This window comes from Silene latifolia, chromosome 5, assembly GCF_048544455.1.
Source record: "Silene latifolia isolate original U9 population chromosome 5, ASM4854445v1, whole genome shotgun sequence".
NCBI lineage: Eukaryota > Viridiplantae > Streptophyta > Magnoliopsida > Caryophyllales > Caryophyllaceae > Silene > Silene latifolia.
Genome location: NC_133530.1, coordinates 29692270 through 29715656, shown reverse-complemented (window position 1 = coordinate 29715656; position 23387 = coordinate 29692270). Strand labels below are relative to the sequence as shown.

Below are 23387 nucleotides of genomic sequence, written 5' to 3'. Positions count from 1 at the left end.
ATTTTCGTCCGGAAAAAAAAAAAAAAAAATTTTTTAAAAATTTTTTTTTTTTTTAAAAAAAAAAAAAAAAAAAAAAATCCGGACGAAAATATTTTTCGCCTGGACTGGTCCGGACGAAAATATTTTAAAATCGGGACTGGTCCTGGACGAAAAATATTTTTGTCTGGACCATGGTCTGGACGAAAAATTTCTTTGTCCGGACCTTGGTCTGGACGAAAAATTTCTTCATCCAGGCCCTTTTTCAACAATTTTTTTTTTTTTTAAAAAAAAAATTATTAATTTCCGTCGTAAATTACTTTTGGGTGCGTGGATCGATAATCGCTAATTAAAATAAGTTTCAATAAATTTAAAAATTAAAATAAAACGAACTATCCCCGAACGGGATTTATTAGTAATTATTAATTATTTTTTTACGATAACAAAACAAGACGGAAAAAATATAAGGGGGAGTGTGAGGGAGGGGTAGTTTTGGAAGTTCATTAAAATTGTCGACGATAATTAGTAAATTGTCGACGACCTTTAGCAGGCAGGCTTATTAAACCCATCATATGCTATAGGACGATCTTATAGGAGGGTTGAAGTTTTGGAAAAAGACGATTTAGTTGTCAAATTACTACAAGTTACATAACCCTATGTTGGATTGGGCCTTCATGTTGGTTTGGGCAATCAACAACAAAAATAGGCTCAATCTTCCAACCTATATTATGGGCCACAAACATCCAAATATCTTCAAATATCTTTTCCTTTTCCTTTACCTCAAATCTTCACTTTTTTTTTTTTTTTTTTTTTTTTTCCTTTTAATTTAAAATTTACAAACAAAACAAAAAGCAACAAAACAAAAGTATGCACAACTCTATCAAATTACGTACCCTTTATTTAATTTTTAATTATTAATATAAAAAAGGAAATATTACCCAAAAATCAATTTTTTTAAATTAAAAATAATTAAATAATTTAAAAAAAAATTCTACCTTCGACGTTCTCATCTCTGGTGTTTTTTCACAACCCCCTCTCGTTTTCTTTCTTCTCACCATAGTACTTAAAAAAAATATGGTTTCAATTTTAATTTTAATTTTAATTAGGTTTTTTTAATCCCACAATTTAATTCTTAAAACTATATTATATTTTGCTTAAAACCCTTAATTTTTGTGCGCCCAATTTCACTATTTCATTATATTTGAGTAATTTTAGTTTAATAAAGACAGAGTTTTTCAGTTCTTGGCTAAGAAATGCAATTCCATTGAAGGTGATTATTATTATTTTAATTATGGTTATTAACATTGTGTTTTTTTGGTGTAATTCTTGTGTTTTGTTGGTTTTAAAGATGGGTTTTGTTGCATGTATGAAATAATTATGGATCTTGTTGTTTGTGTATTGTATATGTTTGTTTGTGTGTTTGTTTTGATGGGTTGATGAAAAATTTGATTATTTTGGGAATTTGAGTGATTAAATTGGTAATTTATTGGGTGTTTCAGGGTAATGCGATTATGGTTGATTGTAATTCAAGGTTTTGGAGGCACATATTTGAGTTTTTAGTGTCTGGATATTGCCCTTTTGGTTGACCTTTGCTTAGGGATCACATGCTTCTAAAAGGTTTGTTTATTTAACTCGAATGTATCGAAACGTGTTGTAATTTATCTTATTTGGCCTGATTGTGATTTGAAATTAGGGTGTTTATCTTGTTTTGATTTCGTGTTGCTACGATTTGCAGTCGGGGTTTATGTTTGGTAGAGATGAGTGATGTGAAGGGTTTTTGTTCTTGGCCAGTGCAATTGGGGCTCTTAGCTTACTATACTATATCGAGCTGAGTAGCCTTTAGGTTTTTATGGTGAAGAGGGTCATGTCTTGGTTTAAAAAGGTGCGAGAGGCACAATGGGATTAGGGCCTGTTATGGTGAGGCGGAAGGTGTGAGGTGTAGGCGTGCGCTTCATTTTAGGCGCATTGTAATTTATCTTATTTGGCCTGGTTGAGATTTGAAACTAGGGTACTTGTCTTGTTTTGATTTCTTGTTGTTACGATTTGCAATTGTGGTGTATATTTGGTAGAGATGAGTGATGTGAAGGGTTTTTGTTCTTGCCTTCTTGGCCAGTGCAATTACGGCTCTTAGCTTACTATGCTATATCTAGCTGAGTAGCCTTTAGGTTTTTAGGATTAATAGAGCTAATGTCTTAGTTTAAAAAAGCGTAGGGCACATAGTGGCGATGAGGGCCTGGGTGAGGAGGCTGAAGGTGTGAGGTGTAGGCACGCGCTTCATTTTCATTGGGCCCATTGTATTTCAAAATAATTTTTTGTGCAACTATACCCTTTACGAATTTAGAACACTTAACATGTTAAGAAATAAAAGGTAGGAAAAGTAGGGCAAATGAATGAAACAATAAAAAACTAGAAGACAAAACAGGATTTTTTTTAATAGTGCGTGTCATTAGCTGCGCCTTATGCAAAAGCGTATTAAAGGCACCCTAAACACTCTTGCTAGTGATTTCATGAGTCTTGCAATCAAGTGCACTCCAGGTGTGTTCTATTAGATTTAAGGCTTATGCACTCTCATATTCAAATGAAGGGAGCTTAAAAATTAAGCTCATATTGGGAGTTCGATTTCTTATATCCCGAATTAACAAACATATGTACGTCTTCTCCCTTGTTTCCAATTATCCATATTGCCTCAATTTTGGAAGTAGGCTCAGTTTTATCCTTAGGGCCTTAGGCTTCTGGTTTGTGTAGAGGCAAATGGCTTAAATTTCTGGCTGTGAGGGACACTGTGTTGAATCTTGTGTGTGGCTTTAATCCAGAAGGTTTAGTTTTGTCGGGAGTTTGTTTGTTGGACAATTTGTGTGTCACCAAAACCTTAAGGTGATGGTTGAGGCTCAACTATTATAAATATTCCTATTATTGCTCAAGCTTTATTTTTTGAGTAGATATGTAGATAGGTCAGAATACAGCTCGCTGATTTTCGCAATCATCATGCAGCTCATACAATGTGCTGTTGTCGGTGTTCTGTCTACCCCAAACCAGTGAGGATATGTCAGTAGGATGACGTAGGATTGTTCGTAAGGTTGCCAACGTCGGATATTGAAATAATTAGCGTTCAGTTTTTTTAAAGTGACGGATGGTATTGCACACAAAAGTATTCTTATTCTCATATGCAAAATATATTGTAGAGTACTACTGTACTAGAGAACAAATCTATAGTATCTTGGCTGCGGGTGGCAACAGTTCAATTGGAATTTGGAATACTCTAGATATTTCGGATCTTAGGTGTGCTCTTTTACGTGATGTTCATTTGAAGGACCCCAAATTTAGGAGCATTTGAACATGTCATTCTGTACTCTTTCCATGCTACATAGTTTGCAGTTTTAGAAGCAGTGCAATTAACATCATTGTCTAGTGTAATACTTTTGAACTCACTGCCAACTCTCTAATAACACTGAAAGAAGGGGGTAATTTGGTCCTCTTATTTTCCTCCAAAATTTATTCACATACTCCTAATCTTGCAAATATATCCTGATTCCTGAGTTTTTCATTTGTCATGTTTGTTTTAGATTCTCTGTTTTGTTGACTTAAACGAATATGCCACCAAATGTATACGACTTGTCATGACTACCTCTCTATAATAATGTTCCATCTTATACAGCTTATTTTCGGCGTATTTCTTAATCAACTTGTGAAAACCAGACTGAGAGCATTAACACATGAGACAGTTGAAATTATAGAGGGAGATCATCTTAGCCTCTTAGGCTTGCAAATGTAGAGGGAGATAGCCGATGCTACTGAACTTCTAATTTGAATAAGAAATTGTTTGTCATTAAATCGTGTGGTTCTGTAGTGACTGATTTCTGGCTTTGCTACTATGTCTAAGGGATTATGGCTCTTGAAAAGCACATTCCTTCCGGCAATCAAACTGCTAAAGTGAAACCATTGAGTTTCCCTCTTAAGAAACAGGCGAAAGGAGAACTAATGGATGCTGACATGGAGACTGATGTGGATGTTGATCTTAAAGAAGTTTATTTTCTCATCATGCATTTCTTGTCTGCTGGACCATGTCAAAGAACTTGTGGACAGTTTTGGAATGAGCTCCTGGAACACGACCTTTTACCTAGAAGATACCACGCCTGGTATTCAAGAAGCGGGGTACCCAATGGTGATGAAAATGATGATGGCATGTCATTCCCATTAAGTTACAACAAAGTAGCAGAGAGGTACATTAACCTTTTATGAGCCTTTTATTCCTGTTGCTGATAGTGCTGATCATCTATCAGAGCAGATAAGCCATCTATTCATTTTAATATGCGACATTTTTCTTTTTTAGGCTTTTAAGTTTTAAATCGATTCACTACCTTTCCACCTTGGATAATAAATAACCCACAAAATATTCACATGTTAGAGTAAGCCACATTCTTCTGTCACATAATTATGATCTCGTAAAACTTTGGCACAGAAGGCAGTGTAGTGAATTCACGTGAATGGAGGATGTAGTACTATAGTGAATATGTTTATTCTAGGCCTGAAATGTTACGGCATCATAAAATGATATTGTTGCCATGCTTTATGAGACTCTGTTGGCTTTTTTTTTGTAGATATGGCTATATTGAAAAGGATCACCTAATAAGGCTTCTAAAGCAGCTTCTACTGAATAAAGTCCATCCACTGGAAGGTGTGGTTGCTCGAAATGTACTTAATGCTGCCGATGTTCCTACACTTTTAGGGGAAGGATCCTTCTCACTATTAGGCTGTAAGCTCTTCACTTTTCAGTTGTAATTGCTCTAGTTCTTTATTGAGTACTTTGAGTAGTCACTATGTTACAAATTTCATGCCCTTTTATTAAGAAGCGTAGAGTTGATTTATTCATTTATATTTTCAAGCAGATGATGTAAAAGAAGAGAAAAGTAAGTATAAACCTCCTATTCACATGCGTTGGCCTCATCTGCAAGCTGATCAGGTTCGTGGGCTGCGATTAAGAGAAATTGGTGGTGGATTTTCTAGACACCGTCGAGCACCAGCTACGCTTGCAGCGTGTTATACTATTGCAAAGCCAACAATGTTGGTGCAAAAGATGCAGAATATTAAGAAGCTAAGGGGGCACCGTGATGCTGTTTATTGTGGTAAGCTGACTACTTTTATATGATTGTAGATGTCAATAGATTCAAGGATATCAAGTTTGAAGGTTTTTTGAGCATTTTTTTAATATGATTGTTCTTTCTTTATATGTTGGCTGAAGGCATTTGTCTTTTGAAAAGCATTTATCAATCTAAGGCTGTAGTTTGACCCTTAATAATGTCATGAAATTAAAAAGGAAAGGATATATTTATATCATGGCAACGGCAGATGTTGAATAGTGAACAACCGTAAATGTAGTAAAACCAGACTTTAGATGTATATGTTCTACTTCTCTTAAACGGTGACAGGCTGTTCTGTCTTATCAGAGAGAAAATCCGGAAGAAAAAAATAATTCTCACATAGGCTATGATTCTTGGGCGTTAAACTAAAAATGCGTGTATTTACCTAGATGAAGGAATGAAATTGGAATGGATTGAGATGGAGTCATGAATACTTGTCTGGACTCTGGATTCTGATTTCTGTAGTGATAAAGGCCTTCTGATTTATCAAACTTTTTACCCGAAAACTTTCTTTATAATCATACTTTGTTTACTTTAAAGATTTTCCGAAACATTAACTTTTTACTTTTTTTTTTTTAACTACTGTTATAAATTTGTCTTGTAGATCTAAAAAGTTTCTATAAAAGAAAATTGAGTTTAAGTTGACTTCTGTACTATTTTTCACTTCCCATTTGCTTTTCAGTTTTCTCTTTCTATCTTTTTGCATTTTGAGGTGTGCGACCACCCTGGGATGGTTCTAAAGGATGATTCATGACAGCCAACCCCAAGTCATTTTGGGATTAAGGCTCTGATATGGTGGTTGTTTTTTTTCCTTAAGTTCGGTTTTTTTTCTAGTTTCAACTATTTAATGCTTTGTATGAAATGCGTGCATGTGTGCATTAGAATGGTAATAAATGATTTCTCATAAACCTAGTAGCTATACACAACTGTCTCGAAGCCCAAGAACATTAGATTAGAACAGGAGGGAAAAAGCTTTATCAGACTAAACAAGATATGTATGCATCACTATATGAAGTCTTAATTATCTCTCAATTCCAGACCAAGTTCAGCATCGAATATACATTGCAGAGTTAAAAAAGACGAGGCTTCAGTGCACCAACTCATTCTAAGAGACCTTAAAATTTATTTATCTTCATGTACTCATTCTTGTACAAAATGGTTAGCTTTAAGAGAAGTGGAAGCAAAGAAAAGTGGAAGTAATCATCTTGGAACTTTGTCCTTCTGATCTCTCAGAATTCCTATCATAGTGTTATTGGTGGATTTTCTGACATATATATATATTTATATATATCGATGTTGGCACGCAGCCACAGAATATTCTTCTGTGCTATTGTGTTGGATGTTGTCTTCATCTTTTGATTTGAGAAGAAAATTGTGTGCTTTATAATGAGTATTGCCGCTATGTGACGTTAATGCTGTTCGTTAATTCCTTTGATCATTCAGTTTGAACAATGTTTTTATGATGCTTGGAGGTGTAGCAGCTTTATTCTTCGGAGAGTGTTAAGTTTTGAATGATATGACAACTATAGTAATGCATTTGCTGTTATGTAGTTTTGTATGTTCATTAAGCACTCTTCATCTAAATATCAGCAGAAAATTTTTCTGTTCACTATTTTATTATGTTGCTGTTTCTTCAATTTTGCAGCTATGTTCGATCGTTCAGGAAGATATGTCATTACTGGGTCAGATGATCGTCTTGTAAAAATTTGGTCAATGGAAACCGCTTATTGCTTGGCTAGTTGCCGAGGCCATGAGGTACTTTAACATTCTTGGACTACCTGTCTCACTGGCAATTTCTGTAGAAAAATTCCCACAGCATGTGAATATCCTGCTTACACCTGCTTTTGTTTAAGGGTGACATCACTGACGTGGCTGTGAGTTCCAACAATGCTCTGGTGGCATCTGCATCAAATGACTGTGTCATTAGAACAGTTAGTTATCTTGTTTCTGATTACTGTCTCTGATATTGCCTTTTGTTGCTATTTCGTCTTTCCCAGTGTCTTACGACTCATTGTGGTTTGACAGTGGCGTTTGCCAGATGGACAACCAATTTCAGTTTTGCGTGGGCATACAGGATCTGTTAATGCAATTTTTTTCAGCCCAAGACCCAGTGCTGTATACCAGCTTCTATCGTAAGACTTCTTATGATAATTTTCTGATCTGTCTATTTTTCTTTCTTAGTTGCAGTGGTCTTTGAATTTAAAAACCAAGCTGTTCAGCCTGGCTTTGTACGACGACAAACATACTAATTTTAATGCTATGACTATGTTACTCATGCTCATCATTTCACCTCACATACTCTTTTTGGTTATTCACTAGGACATGTATATATAGTTATCTTCCCTTGATTTGGGTTACCGAATTGCTCAACTCCTAGCAATTTGCGCCATCTGTGTTACGTGCTTATAGCATGGTGTTTGAGTATTCTAATGTATCGGATAATGTATCAAGTCATCTTTTTTAGCAATTTAATCATATATGAAAATTGCTTTTTTTTTTGCCAGTCCTATCTTGCCTTTATGACCCCTCGATTTTTGAAACATGTTTGGCAATGTCTTCTTTGCTCTATAGGTCGGGGGATGATGGCTCATGTAGATTATGGGATGCAAGGTATTCCCAATTCAAGCCACGGATTTATCTACCCCGGCCTCCTGATCCTAATGCAGGTAAAGATTAAGGTTATTTCTTGGTTTGATAAATGTGTGAATTCTAAAAACGAGTAAGGAGTTTGACCGAGCTTTATAACAGTTGCAGGAAAGAGCACTGCTTCTTCTTCTACAGCAGGCCAACAAAATAGTCAGATCTTTTGTTGTGCATTCAATGCTAGTGGAACTGTTTTTGTCACTGGTAGCTCAGACAATCTTGCTCGGGTATATTCTATGTTTTGCATTTTGAAAATATCGTGTTAAGGTTTCTTATAATTCAAGTAACCCCTAATAAATAATACTCGCCAATCACATCTAGAGAGAAATAGATTTGTCTTATGAAGAAAATGAAATTTAATATTACTTGGTCGTGAAAAATCAAAAATTCTTAAAAAAGTTTCCGAACTTTTTTTTATCAAAACTTGTTCCAAACATGAAAACTACCTATTCTGTTCTATTAATTCGAGCTATGTTCCTTCTGCAAGTTAATGCCATAGTATTTACTGTGTTACTCTGACTCTTTGACACTGTGTCTGTCTGGGGTCGGAGTGTTGTGTCGGAGTAACATAGAGTATTTATGCATTCCTCATGTCACCAAATTACGGTATGGGTCGTGGTAGGATTTAATGGTCGCTATGTCCAGGTTGGGATGTCACCCCTAATGGGGCCAGAAGTGATCATTGCATGTGTTAGTTCATACGAAGTATATTTTTCTTGAAATATGAAACTTTAGTTGATTTTATCGTCAGCAGTCCATGCTTTTTGCCCTCGTTTTACATACACCAATTGGAAATTGTGCCCACCAAATTTCTCTTAGGAGAAGTAATTGTGAATGTAGACTAAGTTGCGGAAATATTAATAAAATATCATTGATATATCAAAAATGCCAACTGTTGCGATGGTTTGATTTTTATTCAATTATATAAAAGAAATAACAAAACGGTAGCCGGTAACTCCATCACACAACAATCGTTACATGACGTTACAGGCACATTTTTTGTACCATGGTGTTCCCTAACAATTGTAACCCAGGGGTTGTTACGATGACTAGTGTGAAATGAAGGAGACTAACAGGGGAAATTGGCAGTTAGAGGTGCCCTTTATTAGTAGTTGGCTGTAGCGGGTTCAAATAGTTACAATTTCCTTGGGTGAACTGAATTGAACTGTGTTGAGCAAAATTTTATATGAAAAGAGTAGGGAAGTCTGTTGGAAGTATTTTACCCTTTGTTACTTGTTATAGTGTCTTGTCATGATTTCTTTCGTAATTCTGAATCAAGCTTATAAAATCAATTCTTTTCACGAACAGAGGTCACTGATCCACCTTATTTCCTATCACTACATGCTTGATGCTTGAGGGGGCATGATTTTGTGTGTGGAGACAATTTACTCTGAGCCTCTACTAAATAATACACAAACTGTAATTGCTGCAGGTGTGGAACGCTTGTAAATCAAGTGCTGATGATTCAGAACAACCTATTCATGAGATGGATATTTTGTCTGGCCATGAAAATGACGTTAACTATGTTCAGTTCAGGTGAGTTTACTACCGATGACTGGAGAAAAAAAATGTTGTAGCTTGTTTTGGGCAATATAAGCTTCTGTACCTCCAAGTCTCTTTTGCAATTAGGCTGAGAGATGTAACCCATGTTTGAAATCAAGTTTGATTTATGAGCTCAAGAAATATGAAATTATGAAGGTGATGTTATGCTGAGTTTATCTTGTAACACTACTTAAGAGATAAGAGCATCTGTGTCACCCTATCCAAGATGGCTACTTGACCTTTTTTTTTTTTTTTTTTTTTTTTTTTTTTTTTCTGTTGTTGTTTCTGATTCATTTTTCTACAGTGGGTGTGCCACAACTTCTAAATTCACTGCTGCTGATTCAATGAAGGAGGAAAATTTTCCCAAATTCAAAAACTCGTGGTACTTCGATATACTAGTTGTTTTTCTGTTTTTGAGAGTTGTCTTTGATTGCGAATTGTATGAGGGACATTGTGTCCTGATAATACACAAACAAGAAATTTCGAACTTACCAAAATACCAAAATTTTGCTAGGTTTGCTCATGATAACATCGTCACATGTTCTCGTGATGGGAGTGCAATTATCTGGATTCCCAGGTCACGTAAATCACATGTGAGACATATTTTGGAGCATTACCTCCTCGACTTTTGTTATGGCTTACTTTGGGTGATAAATTTTACTAAAACGACTCTTGTCTTGTGTTAGGGGAGAGCTGGACGTTGGACTAAAGCATATCATCTAAAGGTTCCTCCTCCACCAACGCCGCCTCAGCCTCTGCGAGGTGGCCCACGACAGAGAGTTATGCCCAAACCTCGTGGGGTTAATATGATCGTGTGGAGCCTGGATAATCGGTTTGTCCTTGCTACAATAACGGGTAAGTTGATAATAGGTACTTCACATATAATAACATGTAACTGTCTTTCAAGTGACTAATTGTACTTGGACATAGTTGCTGAGGTAAATGAGGCAGTTGGGTTACAAATGCTGTTTTAAAGCGTTGCCTCTTAAATTATGACGCCGTTGCCGATTTATTTTATGATTCAATGTTTAAACCTCGCATGGCTATGAGTGCTGAATGGGTTTGTGAAAATATATAATAATCTAACATGAATAGCTGGTGCGTCTTTTCTGCGTTAATCTTTGAACTTGCACAACTAAGCGTGTCCGCCTTTTGTTTTAAGACAGATTGCAGAATCTGTGTCTGGAATGCTGCTGACGGTAGTTTAGTACACTCATTGACGGGTCATACGGATTCTGTAAGTTTCAAATTTTAGCTCATTTAAGGCCTCAAAATTTGACTCCTGTGTTATTTTTCCCCGTTTCTTGGTAAATGTATCAAATTTGCCTAATAGTAAAAACAATGAAGAATCTTTGAGTTTGTAATTTTGGCATAAAAACTTATGGTTCCTTCTCCATTTGATAGACATATGTCTTGGATGTTCATCCTTTCAACCCTCGCATTGCTATGAGTGCTGGCTATGATGGGAAAACCATAATTTGGGATGTAAGTTTCTGGCTCTAAAATCTAAATTATTATGTACAATCTGCAATTTTTTTGCATGAACTTACTATTATCCTTTGTTGTAGATATGGGAAGGAAAGCCCATTCGGACTTATGAAACAGGACGGTTTAAGCTGGTTGATGGAAAGTTCTCACCGTAAGTGCTAATGCTGGCCGTGTCAATTTGTTTTTATTTAACTTCTACTCAGTTTCCATGACGGAGTCCATGTTTTTGTTTCGGGCTCTATCTATATGAACTGGAAACTCCTTTTGGTTTAGTTTTTCTCTTTTGTGGTTTCAATGTAGAGATGGGACGTCGATCATACTTTCAGATGATGTTGGTCAACTCTATATCCTGAGTACTGGCGTTGGTGAGTCCCTGAAGGATGCTAAGTATGATCAGGTACCATCACTTTAAATTGGTTGGTTTTCCAGTTAACATGCTTCTGTTGCTTACAATCGACTAGTCTAATTGCTATTTAATATAAAATTTGCAGTTCTTTCTCGGGGATTATCGCCCGCTTATCCGAGATACCCATGGAAATGTTGTTGACCAGGTTAGCTTGATAGGATTTGCGTGCTTTTTATCTTGTTCTTTCTGGTGACATGTTTTTGCTTGAGGTATTGAACTTAGCATTCAATGAATCACTAGGATGGTCTTAAGTCCACATACCCTCTTGTGTATCGAGTCAGTTTAGAACACTGCTGCTAGTTGGTATTGTTCTTTAGCGGTGACATGTTTTCTCCATGCAGGAATCTCAGCTCGCTCCATATCGAAGGAACATGCAAGATCTCCTTTGCGATTCAAGTTTGTCACTGGCCCTCGCCTTTATCATTAAATATCAAGGAAAAAATTGTCTCTTAATAGTTAATACCTATTAAAAACCATTACTTGCCAATTAATACCTAATAAAAAAATTCAATAATGAATACCTAAGTATTACTGTTTTTCTTCTTTTTTTTTTACACAATTGGATACCCACATGATGATCCAGCGAAAAAAGGCAGTGAATTGACCGATATTCCCTCATTACTTTTTCTTCTTAGAACAAATTTCAGCAATTAGAAAGCCTAATTGATTTTCTAATTATAAGCCTGTATTGAAATTAATCAATTAAGACCTAATTTGACTAAATAAACTTAGCCAACAACATTAATTACTGCATTTAGTTTTGATTTTCCTTATCTCCCCAACTTTCTTCTTCTCCATAATCAATCTTACTAAACCAACACAATTTCTTAGTGCTTAATTTGATAGTTATAATCTTCTGGAAATCAAGAACTACTTGAACACTACTTTACCTATCCGCCTGATTCTTATCAACATTCCACATCGCAAAGTCACCTTAAAAGGTGGTATATTGGTTAATTTTGACACTCTGGAATTTCTTCCTAATTTATTCAATGGAATCTTGGATGCCAAGCACAGATCCAATGGCAATGACATGAAATATTGTTAGGTTCATTTAATATTGATACAGCCATTTGTGAAGTTACTTATAAAAGAGGAGAAAAATAAAAGTAAAGGAGAGAAGGTTGTTAATGAAGTAAAGCTGTTTATTGAAAATGTAATTTGAGGGAAGACGTGAGAGACGCAAGACTATGAAAGTTGAAGAATTAAAAATGTTATGGAGGACATGATAGGCATGATGGAGCAGAGAGATGAAGAAATGAAATTGCTTTGGTGAAAAAATGAGTGAGAACTGAGAAGTACGGGTTGATCTTTTAATTTTAAGTAAGGATAGTTTAGGAAGTATATACAAAAAATAGGGACAGCATTTGGAGCCAAATCAGTAATTCAGCAGGAAAGTACAAAAAAATTGCCCGTAGTTCATTTTAGGTAGCAAACCCGAAGAGAAGCTACTTTATCAGGGATTAAGTTTAGAATTGGGTTTTTCTCATTTGTACCCTTATATTTTTAGGTTTTCTCACCTGTACCTCGCCTTTTTTAATCCCCACATATGCCCCTGTATTTTCTCACTTATTCTCAAGTGCAACCTTGCAAAAAATTTCTGTCACTTGAACCGTTAGTTTTAACGGTTGTGCAAATTTGGATATCAAGCTCATATACAAAAATCAGAATAGTTCCATTTCCAATATCACAAATAGCAATTGCAACGCAATAGGATGGCATCAGACCACTCTTGATTCAAACATTATCTTTATATTTGGGATGAATCTCAACTTTCCCAATTCAATACCACTCCAAATTTTAGCAGAGCAAAACTTCCGATTTCAAGCCATGATTGAGCTAAATTAGCTGCTATGTTGGCTCAACATTTTCAAAAAGACTCAAAACAGCAAAATTCAAGTTATAGAAACCCATAAGTCGCAATCAGATTCAACACAGGACGGTCTTATTGACGACTAATTCAAGTAGATAAGTAGTAACAGCAGCTTGAATTTGATTAGAAATTCGAATGTAATTTAAAGGCTTAGCAACCAGAAAATTGCCCCAAATTTGTAGCATAGTGGAACATAATGAACCCAGAAATTCGTCCAAATTAAACTAAAAAAACTCAGAATATTTCATTGGAAATGGTCTCACATCACTCAAATATGGTGTGGTGTAAAGAATGGAGAAGTTGGTTCATTAGTTATGGTGGACATTTGGTTGTTGGGTGGTTCTAATTAGGGGCATGTGGTTTAGGAGTTGGTCTTAGATATGGACGTTGAAGGAAGGAGATGAAGTAGTGTCATGGTGGAGACTAGTCGACTAGAGAATGAAGATAATTGAGAGAAGAACTGACGGACAAAATGACGGAAAAAGATTGTAAGGTTATGGTTGAGAATAATTGAGAAGTTGAGGAGTATGCATGGGGATAAGAGAAATGAAGTGGTATAGCTAAGAAAACGCAAAAATACAAGGGTACAAATGAGAAAAACCCAATTTTTTTTTTATAATAGGTCTAATTTTTAAAAGGCGGTATTTAATAGGTAATAAATATTAAATTTTCCCAATTAGTACAACTTTGATGATTTCGATTATTCTGAAATGTTGGTTCTTCAATATGAAATGCTAGGCATGATTCCGTATCCTGAACCATATCAGAGCATGTATCAGCAACGACGTCTAGGAACTCTTGGGATTGAGTGGCATCCTTCATCTGCAAGATTTGCAGTGGGCCCGGACTTCACTTCAGACCAAGACCAGATCCTGCCTCTGCCAGACTTAGATGTATTTATTGATCCACTGCCTTATTTTGTGGATGCCATGGATTGGGAGCCAGAAGCTGAAGTAATTAGTGATGATATGGACTCTGAATTCAACGTCACAGAGTCCGTTGGCGGGGACGGAGGACATATAAGTTCAATGTCATCAGGAGAGTCGGAATGCAGTGACGAATACAGTGACGATGAAATGAGTGTCAGAGATGGTCCTCGTAGATCCAGGAGAAGAACGAAAAAGAGAGAAGTACGTTTCTTTGAAAAAGAATATTACACATACAAGTACCTTTTTTTTTTTTTTTTAATGAAAGCCATTTCTCATCTTTCAAATTGCAACCAATATATTCTTTTGTTTTTTGCAGAAAGAAGTAACTACTTCTTCAGGAAGGCGTGTTAAGAAAAGAAACTTGGATGAGTGTGATGGTAGTTCTCATAGAGTTCAACAAAAGCTGAAGTCTAGAAATGGGCGTAAAAAATCAAAGAAGTCGTCGAAGGGTTCAAGACCTCGTAGAGCTGCAGCTCGCAATGCTCTTACTCTGTTTTCCAAGATAAAAGGCGCTTCCTCAGATCAGGAAGAGTATGAGACTGAATGTCTTTCATCAGATAGCGAATCTGCTCTGGAATATTCTGAATTTGAGAGCGAAGAGTCCGATAAAATTTTGCCAGATGAGAAATTGAAGATCCTCAAGGGGAAGGAAATAGTTTTTGAGGACTCGGAGGATGTGCCTAAACCTCAAGAGTCCCATGAATCTCATGAGAATGGTTTGAACAGGCCAAGATTAGTTCTGAAACTGCCATATCGTGATTCAAAATCTGAGAATCCGACTTATTTGCCAGGTTCATCTTCATCAAAATCCCCAAATGTTCATCTTAAGATTGATAGAGAACGTGACACTGGACGAGTGACATGGGTTACTGGGTATATAAATGACACTGTGAAATGGGGAGGAGTCAGGACTCGTACTCCTAAGCGTATCAAATTGAGTACTGCTCCTCCGCTAAATGTCCCTGGATCTAGTAAAGAAGCTGAGAAAAGTCCTGATGAGAATATAAAGCCTGCAATTGAACAGGATTTGAAAATTGTAGGTCAAAGTGATGAGTTGAAGGAAATCAGTCAAGTATGTCAAGTTGATGCAAGTAATGGACTCGAACTGCCTGTTTTAAAGAAATCCGTGGATTCTAATGGACTGCAGGTGGAGGTTCATGTAGCCTCTAATAATGGAGCTCCATGTTCTATGGACCACGAGCTTAATAATTGCAGTTCAGAATGGATTCCAAATAGTGTGCCAGCACGGCTGAGATTTGTGCCGGAAAATACTGGATTAGGTCTAGCTAATCATCTGGAGATTAGCGTGGCTGATGTAAGTCATGAGCAAAATGGTGAATGCAGTGGGGCCTCTGGGAGCACGTCATATGTAGGGCAAAAATCTTTTGAAAACAACCTCGTGGAAGTCGGTGTGGATGGAGGGGACTCTAAAGGAGGGCAAAAACCTGATGTGGCATATACATCACTTCATCGAAGGAAGGATAGAATGTTTAGTGCTGTATATAGAAGATCAAGGTCATTTAAGGCAGTTATTAGGACTTCTTCAGAAGGGGATGGTCCCAATGCGGGTGAAAGCACCTCTAGTGTCAGCTGTCAGCCTGTGAATGGAAATGTCAAAGTAGAGTGCTCTGTGGTTGACGACAATCAAGAAACACATTCTTTGGGTATGGACACTCCAGAAGAGCGTGTTGGTCGCAAGCGATCAGCAGGAAGGCCAAGAAGATTTGATAATGCTTCAATGATCAGTGGTGACCAAGTCCTTAGACACGAGTGGGGATCTGGTAAAACTGCTGGGCTTAGGTCCACCAGAAATAGGAGAATTAATTTCATTCGTGATGCAAGTCCAGTGGATCGAAAAAAAGCATGTCCAGGACAAAGAAAGCTGTCTTGGCTGATGCTTTCTGTACCCGATACTTCTCGATATATTCCTCAGCAGGGCGATGAGGTTGCATATTTGAGGCAGGTAATTAACGGAAGTTCTCCTTTATATTCATTGAATTACCTTTTCTTTTCTTTTGATTATGTTTTATTTTTCTCTATGATTGTTATATTCATTGATTTATCATTTTTTTTTTTCCTTCGGCTTGTTTTTTTTTTTTCCTTCTTATTTCGAAAGCACTCCCACTCTGATGACATATTCCTACTTTCCCTTTTGGGATGTATTGTTTTGTTGTGACCATTTCGTTTCTTTCCTCACTTGGCAAGTTTTTTTTTTACCAAATTATCAAGTCATTGAATAATTAAAATGTGCCATTGTTGACATCTAACTTAAAATCTTACAACAAATCTTACAACAATCACTTTCTAACTTGATTTAGCAATTTAATATTCTGCTTTTTTTCCTCACCACCCATCAGCTTCTCTCTCCTTCACCTCTCTAACCCAGTAGCAACCCCGCCCAACAGTCACCCTTGCTGGCAGCCACCACATCGCAACGATTTGTGGTAGCCTGTCCCAAATCAATTTCGGATAGAGACTTTGTTGTTGTATTGGAGAGTTCTTTCATGAATTTATGTTTCATATTCGTTCTTCATCTTATTGCAGGGACACGAAGAGTACATATCTTACAGTGAGTCTCTTGCTAGACCACCTTGGGAAGTGTTGAAGGGAGAGATCAGAGCTGTGGAATTCTGTAAGGTTGTAGAACTGGACTATTCCCATGTTCCAGGCTCCGGAGATAGCTGCTGTAAATTAACATTGAAATTTATCGATGACAGTTCTAGTGTGTTGGGTAAAACTTTTAAACTGAGTTTGCCAGAAGTGTCTGGATTTCCAGATTTTCTTGTAGAGAGAACACGGTATGAGGCTGCTATCCAGAGAAATTGGACTACCAGGGACAAATGTCAAGTGTGGTGGAAAAATGAAGATGAGGAAGACGGTAGTTGGTGGGAAGGTCGGATTTTTGCTGTCAAGGACAAATCTCCGGAGTTTCCTGACAGTCCATGGGAAAGATATCTGATAAAATACAAAAGCGAACCTACTGAAACACATTCGCACAGTCCTTGGGAATTGCATGATGCGGACGGAACCCAGTGGGAGCAGCCTCATCTTAGTAACCCCGCCACAAACAAACTATTGACATCTCTCTCGAAGTTGTTGGAGTCAGGAAATAAAGCAAAGGTAAACAACACAACAGTTTTGTTTTAAAACTTTCAAAAACTCTTGCATGTGACCGTCTCACTATGAGACCAGTCGAATTACTCATTTTATTAAACGAATAATATATATGATGGATATTTACAATGAGAAAGTTCTCTTACTGTTCTAGTTTGTTCGAAGCTTTTCGCTTTCTGGCTGACGGTTTTCTTCGTTTAACCTTCAGGATATTTACGGAGTTCAAAAATTGACGCTGGTTTCTGAGAAGTCCAATTTTTTGAATAGGTACACTCATAGAATAATATTTTTGCATTACTGTATTATTCTGCTGTATTTGTTTGTGGTATACCTTGCCAGCTTAGTGTCGATGGGGCTTTTAAAGTTTTAGCAGAAGCGATGACCACAGTTTGAAAATGTGCAGATTTCCTGTGCCGTTGTCTCTGGATGTGATACAGTCTAGGCTTGAAAATAACTATTACCGGAGTTTGGAGGCATTGCAGCACGACGTACAAGTTTTGCTATCAAATGCAGAAACTTTTTTCGCGAAAAATGCAGAGATCTCGAAGAAAATAACGCGGTTATCTGACTGGTTTAGTCGGAATTTGTTGGAGTTGGAGGATTAGGCATTTTCTAATTCAATTTTGTAGAGCAATTAGGCTGTTTTATGCAGTGCTCTCCTTTTTTGTTCTCAATCTTTTGTTATTTAGTTAATGGAAATCGCGACTGCCATAGCTGGGACTGGGAACGGTCTAGGTTATGGAAATTTTTTTCATAGGTAGAAATTTACAAGGAAAAGAGGGGTAGCTTCTGACATCTGGGCCAGAAATTATGTACATAAAGAAACAGACTTCATCAAATGAATAGAATCTTTAGATATTCATACTGTTAGTTAACATTCTAGCATATCATGACCGAGATTTTATAATAAGAAGCTCTCGGGATGGAAAGCAGAGAATCTTACATTAGTTTTGATCAAATAATTTCATAAGAAAGTTTCAACATGATAATCGTTAAATGTGTCGATTATTTTTTTGGTTGATCTTGGTCACAAAAATACGAAAATCTCAAAAATGAGAAACGCCTAACCTGGGATCCCTTCATCGTCTCCCAATCACCGAACCCCCTCCCTGCACCGGCACCCTCCCTCACCACCCTATCAGCGCCGCCGACCACCCCTCTAAACTCTCAACCCCGCGCCGACCACCCCTCCTTACACTCGACCCGTACGTATATGTCTGGGACACTACAAATCGACGCTGCTATAAAAGAGGTAAAAGCACATATCGTTATCCCAACATTCAACCTGTGTTTTCAATTTGACTTGCATACTTTGAAGCAACGAATCATCACTAATTCACTTCTCCTAATCATTTTTATTATCCTCATTAATGTCTTCTTAAATCTCAAGACTTGTTAATTTTTGGGTTTTTGTTTGTATTTCATTTACTTAACAATTATAATTAGTTGTTGCATGATGTTAGTTCACAAGTCTGCATAATGGTTTGTCGATTTGTTTCACACGCAACTACGCAAGACCGATTTGTGTTCTTTAGAGTTTGAGCAATTCAAGTTGCTACAGATTAAGAAGTTAAACAATTGATAATTGTAATCGAGAAATTGAGCAGTTAAGAAGTTGAGCCATTGTAATGGATGGGTGATTGGCGGCACTGGGAGGGTGTCGCCGGTGATGCTGGAGGCGCCAAACGGACCATGACCGAGCAATTAAAATTTTTCATTTTGTCGATGTTTTAATTCTTTCATTTCTCTCTCTTGTTTTTCTCATAGAGGGGTATAATCGGAATAAAGGGACAAAATGCGCGTGATTTAGTAAATTGATGCGCGGGATTTAGCAATTACGAAATCCTATTTGCACAGGGCAAACCTTTGAAGTTAACTTGCTACTTTCCCCTTATACACCTCATACAAATTTCCGAGATTTTTCCAAAGTTTAGCTTATTGTATTATACTTTACCTGTCATTGCCCTCAAAAATTTCTTAAAAATCTAAATATTTTATTTTTAAATTTTTTTGTGAGAGAGATTTTAATCAAAAGATAAACAAATGAGAAAAAAAAAACTTTAAGATCATAAGCCTTATTTAAGTCGAAATTTTCATCTTTCTCACCTTTAATTTTTTAAGGTTTGGTTTTGTTTATAATCCGAAGTTATGGAATTCGCAACCGGAGGCAAAATCAAGCATCTGAGATCGATGCGTAATCCGTGACTTTTGTCATGGCTTTACCGTCTAATTCATCAAAGAAATTATCAACCCTACATCAATTGGTATCATCTTACCTTCTACTCTCTTCTTTTCTACAACTTTTTTTTTTTTATCATGCTTAAATTCTTGAAGAATACCATGTTTATCAGTTGTTTCCGCAGCCCTGCCTCTAACGCTATTTTGTTTCTCAACAGTTAACCTACATATTAGTTTTACTATTGAGAATATTTCAAGAATATATCATGCATCATCATATTTCCCAAGATCTCTTGGTTGTTACGTAATACCCTTGATATTAGGTACATTATTATGTTCTCAAACTATTACGCCCTCCTCTCAAATGAATTTCATATGATTGATTAAAATATACCTCACATAAATTAAAAAAACGGATAAAATTCATCATTTGAACAGAGGGTGTATCTTGTAAATTCTAATTATTCTAGGATTACTTTTAAAGGAGTTTTCGAATTAACTAGCTAGAGTCTATGGGTCCATATGCCATGTGTCACGGTCCGCTACTTTTGCCGGACCGTGGTGCGCACCCTTGCCCGTCTCAAGGCAAGATGCAAGCGACAAGGATCTTCGTACTAGTGAGGGATCGCCCACTAGCACGATACTCGGGTCTCGGGGTGTGAGTCGGGATCCTAGTGTCGATCCCACAAACACGGCTTGTTAGTAAAGTGAAGGCAAAGAGTCGTTCACAAAGCAACAACAAGCAATACGAAGGCACAAGGTAGGAAGTAGATTTTCATTCACTAAGATTCTAAAGAGGAAATATGATAGTTACATCCCGGTAGTTATGAAACATTGATTTTACAAGTTTAGTGTAGAATAGCGATATACCTACTTATGGAAAGAAAAGCTATTCTAAAACTATGCTAGACTAAGAAATTACTTACTACAAATGTACAAGGGAAATGAAATTACATAAGCATAAATAAATCTAAGGGTTCGAGTGTGCGGATCATCACACCATGCTAGATGCCCATAATGTTGATGTGACATTTGGTTATACTTCTTATTACACAAATTGTTATTATTACATTCACCGGCATCTTATTTACTACTTGTGTTGTATAATGTATAATAATACTTGTAATTATTGAATCCGGGCTCAAAGGGCAGTCAAAACCCTTCAACCTTTACTCATTCATCAGTGTATTATGCAATGTATGCAATTCTTAGACTTGTAGTATCAGTGTTCGAGTGTGGGGTCAGTTTTAGTATAATTCTCATGGGGGATTTGTTTGTTTCTATTACGACAACTTGAATAGTTAAAGCTTTGAAAATTCTCGAGCAGACAAATTTAATGACTAAATGTCAATTGTCCGAAAGTTGTGAGGTCTCGAGACCAAGATGACTCCACTAACTGTTGATATTGTTTTTGTGGATGCAGGACAAGATTAGTCAACTTCCAGATGATATTCTCCTCAGCATTGTTTCCATATTGGATTTTAAAACTGTTGTGAGAACTAGCATCCTTGCAAAAAGGTGGAAGTACTTGTGGACTTGGCTGTGTGATCTCGATTTTCATCCTAAGAATTTATTCCCGGCCAATCATGATTTCTTCAAGCGCTCTCGGTCTATTGGTGATGATGGTAAGAAGAAGTTTCAGCAAGGTTACATGAATTGGATTAATCAAGTAATCCATTCACATCGGGCTCCATGTATTACCAAGTTCAGTCTCTTTTTCCCGGAAGTGTGGAGCAAGGACATGAGCGAGATTGAGAAATGGATTAGGTTTGCCGTCTCAAAACAAGTCGAGGAGCTAGACTTGACGCTCTTAGATTATCGTGATCACCCTCCTAGAGTCTCTTTAGGATCTGATATCTTGAACCATTCTATCACCAACCTTAAATCGCTTAGTATGTCCAATGTCAATATAAGCGGAGAAGCTTTAGAATCTGTTCTGTTTCATTGCCACCTTTTGGAACGATTGTATGTGGATGATTCAGACACTCTCCAAACTCTGACCATTGTATCCTACAAGTTGAAGCACTTAACCCTTATCGAGTGTAAAAAACTGAACGAGCTTCAGATCGATGCAGTCAATCTGATTAGTTTTTATTTCCAAGAGTATCATCGAGGTGTTCCTGTGCACATAGTGTTTAAGATGGTACCCAACCTTGTTGAAGTAGATTTCGGTATGCTAGGTTGCACTTATCCATTTCGTATCTTGGAGCGATTTTCATGCGTATCCAAGCAGTTGACGAAGCTTTCTTTTTGCCCATTTGTAAGTCTATTATCTTTATTCTGTTTGTGTTTATAACAGGAATATCTTATGTTTGTTTACTCGCAATGACTTGTATCAATTTCCTGCTTCACAGATTGACTACGCTACTAGGCTTATTCCATCCCGTTTGGCGGTTATTCAGGTTAACGTGTTCTTCCCGTATGTCAAGCAACTCACCTTGACTGTCCTGTCCCTCAGCTCGTTTTTCTTCCAACTCTTCATACCAGCATGCCCAATGTTGCATGAGCTTAAGCTACAAGTATGCCTACCTCTGAGTTTATAAATATATAAATGCGATTTATTGTTTTAATTTTGTATTTAGTTCATAATCTGAAGAACCTAATGTGACTTGGCGCAGGTGACTTGCGACCCTGGAGGACCGTTAAAAGATGAGGCAGATCAGCTGCGAGAAATCGAGCTTGAGGATGAGAGAAATGACGAGATGCCAATGAATCAAGAGTCGTACTCTGAAGGCGAGAAAGAAAAGTCGGAACACGAAGTAAATCTCAAAGTACTGGAAATTGTTGGGTTTCATGGGTGTAATGAAGATGTTAAGTGTGCATTGGAGATTATAGCTCGTGCTGCTAATTCTATGGAGAGACTCATATGCGAACTTCGACATCTTGAGGAAATAATTGAAGACCCTGGACCTGGTTTAGACGAAGACGTTTTCATGGCTAAGAAAAGAAGTCGAGCTCACAAACTTGTCAAACTTGTGCCACCGAGAGTTCATGTAGGTGTACGAGACAAGTCCGGCCTTTCCTGGATTTCCTGAAATAACTTGAAGCAACGGAACAAGCTTTGGGAGGTAGATCGCAAACCAGCATGCTGTATTCGTAAACCAGCATGGTGTACGAGATAACAATAAATAAAAATGGGTGTTGTTTCAAAGTAATTACCGAAAATCAAAGAAATTATTAAATTGGGTTGTTTAAAATAATTACCCAAAATAGGTCCACATCATCACTGAAGTTAGGCTCGGATTCAAGTCGCTCTTCCTTTAAGCGACTACTATAGGTGTCACTTAAAAGGAGGCCAAACATCAACTAAGCTACTTTTACACAAGTCGCTCAGCGGGGAGAGCGGCCCGAGTTCAAAATTAAGTGATTTGTATTGCCAAACATTCTTTTCTATCACCCAGACTAAAGTCGCTCTAGTCGCTCAGGGAGGGAGCGACTTGAGCTGAAATCTCTGGTCGACTTTAATCGCTGGTCCTTTGAGCCCTGACCGACTTGAGCTAAAATCTCTAGTCGCCTATAATCACTGGTCCTCTGAGCGACATTGTGCTGGATTAGTTTATGGTCGCTCACTCTCAGTTCAATTAAGAAAATAACAAAAATAGCTAAGATAATTTATGTTTTACTAAATTTTAAAGAAAAATTGAAATGAAAATGAAGATAAATCATTAATTAGGGTAATTGCATAATAATAAAAATATATAGGGCTAATTTACACTTAATGAAATTTAGGCCTAATTGCCACAAGGGCAAACCCTTAAGGTCAACTTATGACGATATTCTTGCAAATCTTTCTTTAATTAGTTTCAGAGCACACGTTAGAAAATCCCGATATTCTATTGACAAAATAAATGATGAAAAAAATCTTATAAGATTCTAAGCCTTGTTTAGTCAAAATTATCATCTTTCTCACCATTATTTTTGTTAGGTTTGGTTTTGTTTAGAATCCGAAGTTACGGAATTCGCAAACGGAGGCAAAATCAAGCATCTGAGATCGAGGCGTAATACTAATTGTGACAGTTTGACTTTTGTCATGGCTTTACTGTCTACTTCATCACCATTATTATCAACTTCTCTCCATCAATTGGTATCATCTTACCTTT

General features: G+C 36.9%; 2 protein-coding genes across 2 annotated transcripts; both read left to right on the top strand.

Annotated features, from left to right (window-relative positions):
- The first annotated feature begins 923 nt into the window (after positions 1-923).
- LOC141657163 (uncharacterized) lies at positions 924-17967 on the top strand. The gene is made up of 25 exons (XM_074464306.1): positions 924-1246; positions 1476-1593; positions 3857-4196; positions 4575-4729; positions 4863-5099; positions 6760-6869; positions 6968-7045; positions 7140-7246; positions 7686-7780; positions 7863-7984; positions 9190-9293; positions 9604-9681; positions 9814-9892; positions 9986-10154; positions 10466-10536; positions 10704-10784; positions 10868-10938; positions 11088-11184; positions 11279-11338; positions 11535-11589; positions 13805-14196; positions 14312-15958; positions 16540-17115; positions 17318-17376; positions 17513-17967. The coding sequence occupies exons 2-25, from the start codon at positions 1581-1583 to the stop codon at positions 17712-17714; spliced, it is 4998 nt and encodes a 1665-aa protein (XP_074320407.1). The 5' UTR covers positions 924-1246; positions 1476-1580; the 3' UTR covers positions 17715-17967.
- Positions 17968-20479: 2512 nt separating this feature from the next.
- On the top strand, positions 20480-22438 carry LOC141657162 (F-box/LRR-repeat protein At1g55660-like). Its single transcript, XM_074464305.1, has 3 exons — positions 20480-21547; positions 21642-21806; positions 21906-22438. The coding sequence occupies exons 1-3, from the start codon at positions 20705-20707 to the stop codon at positions 22320-22322; spliced, it is 1425 nt and encodes a 474-aa protein (XP_074320406.1). The 5' UTR covers positions 20480-20704; the 3' UTR covers positions 22323-22438.
- The last annotated feature ends 949 nt before the right edge of the window (positions 22439-23387 follow it).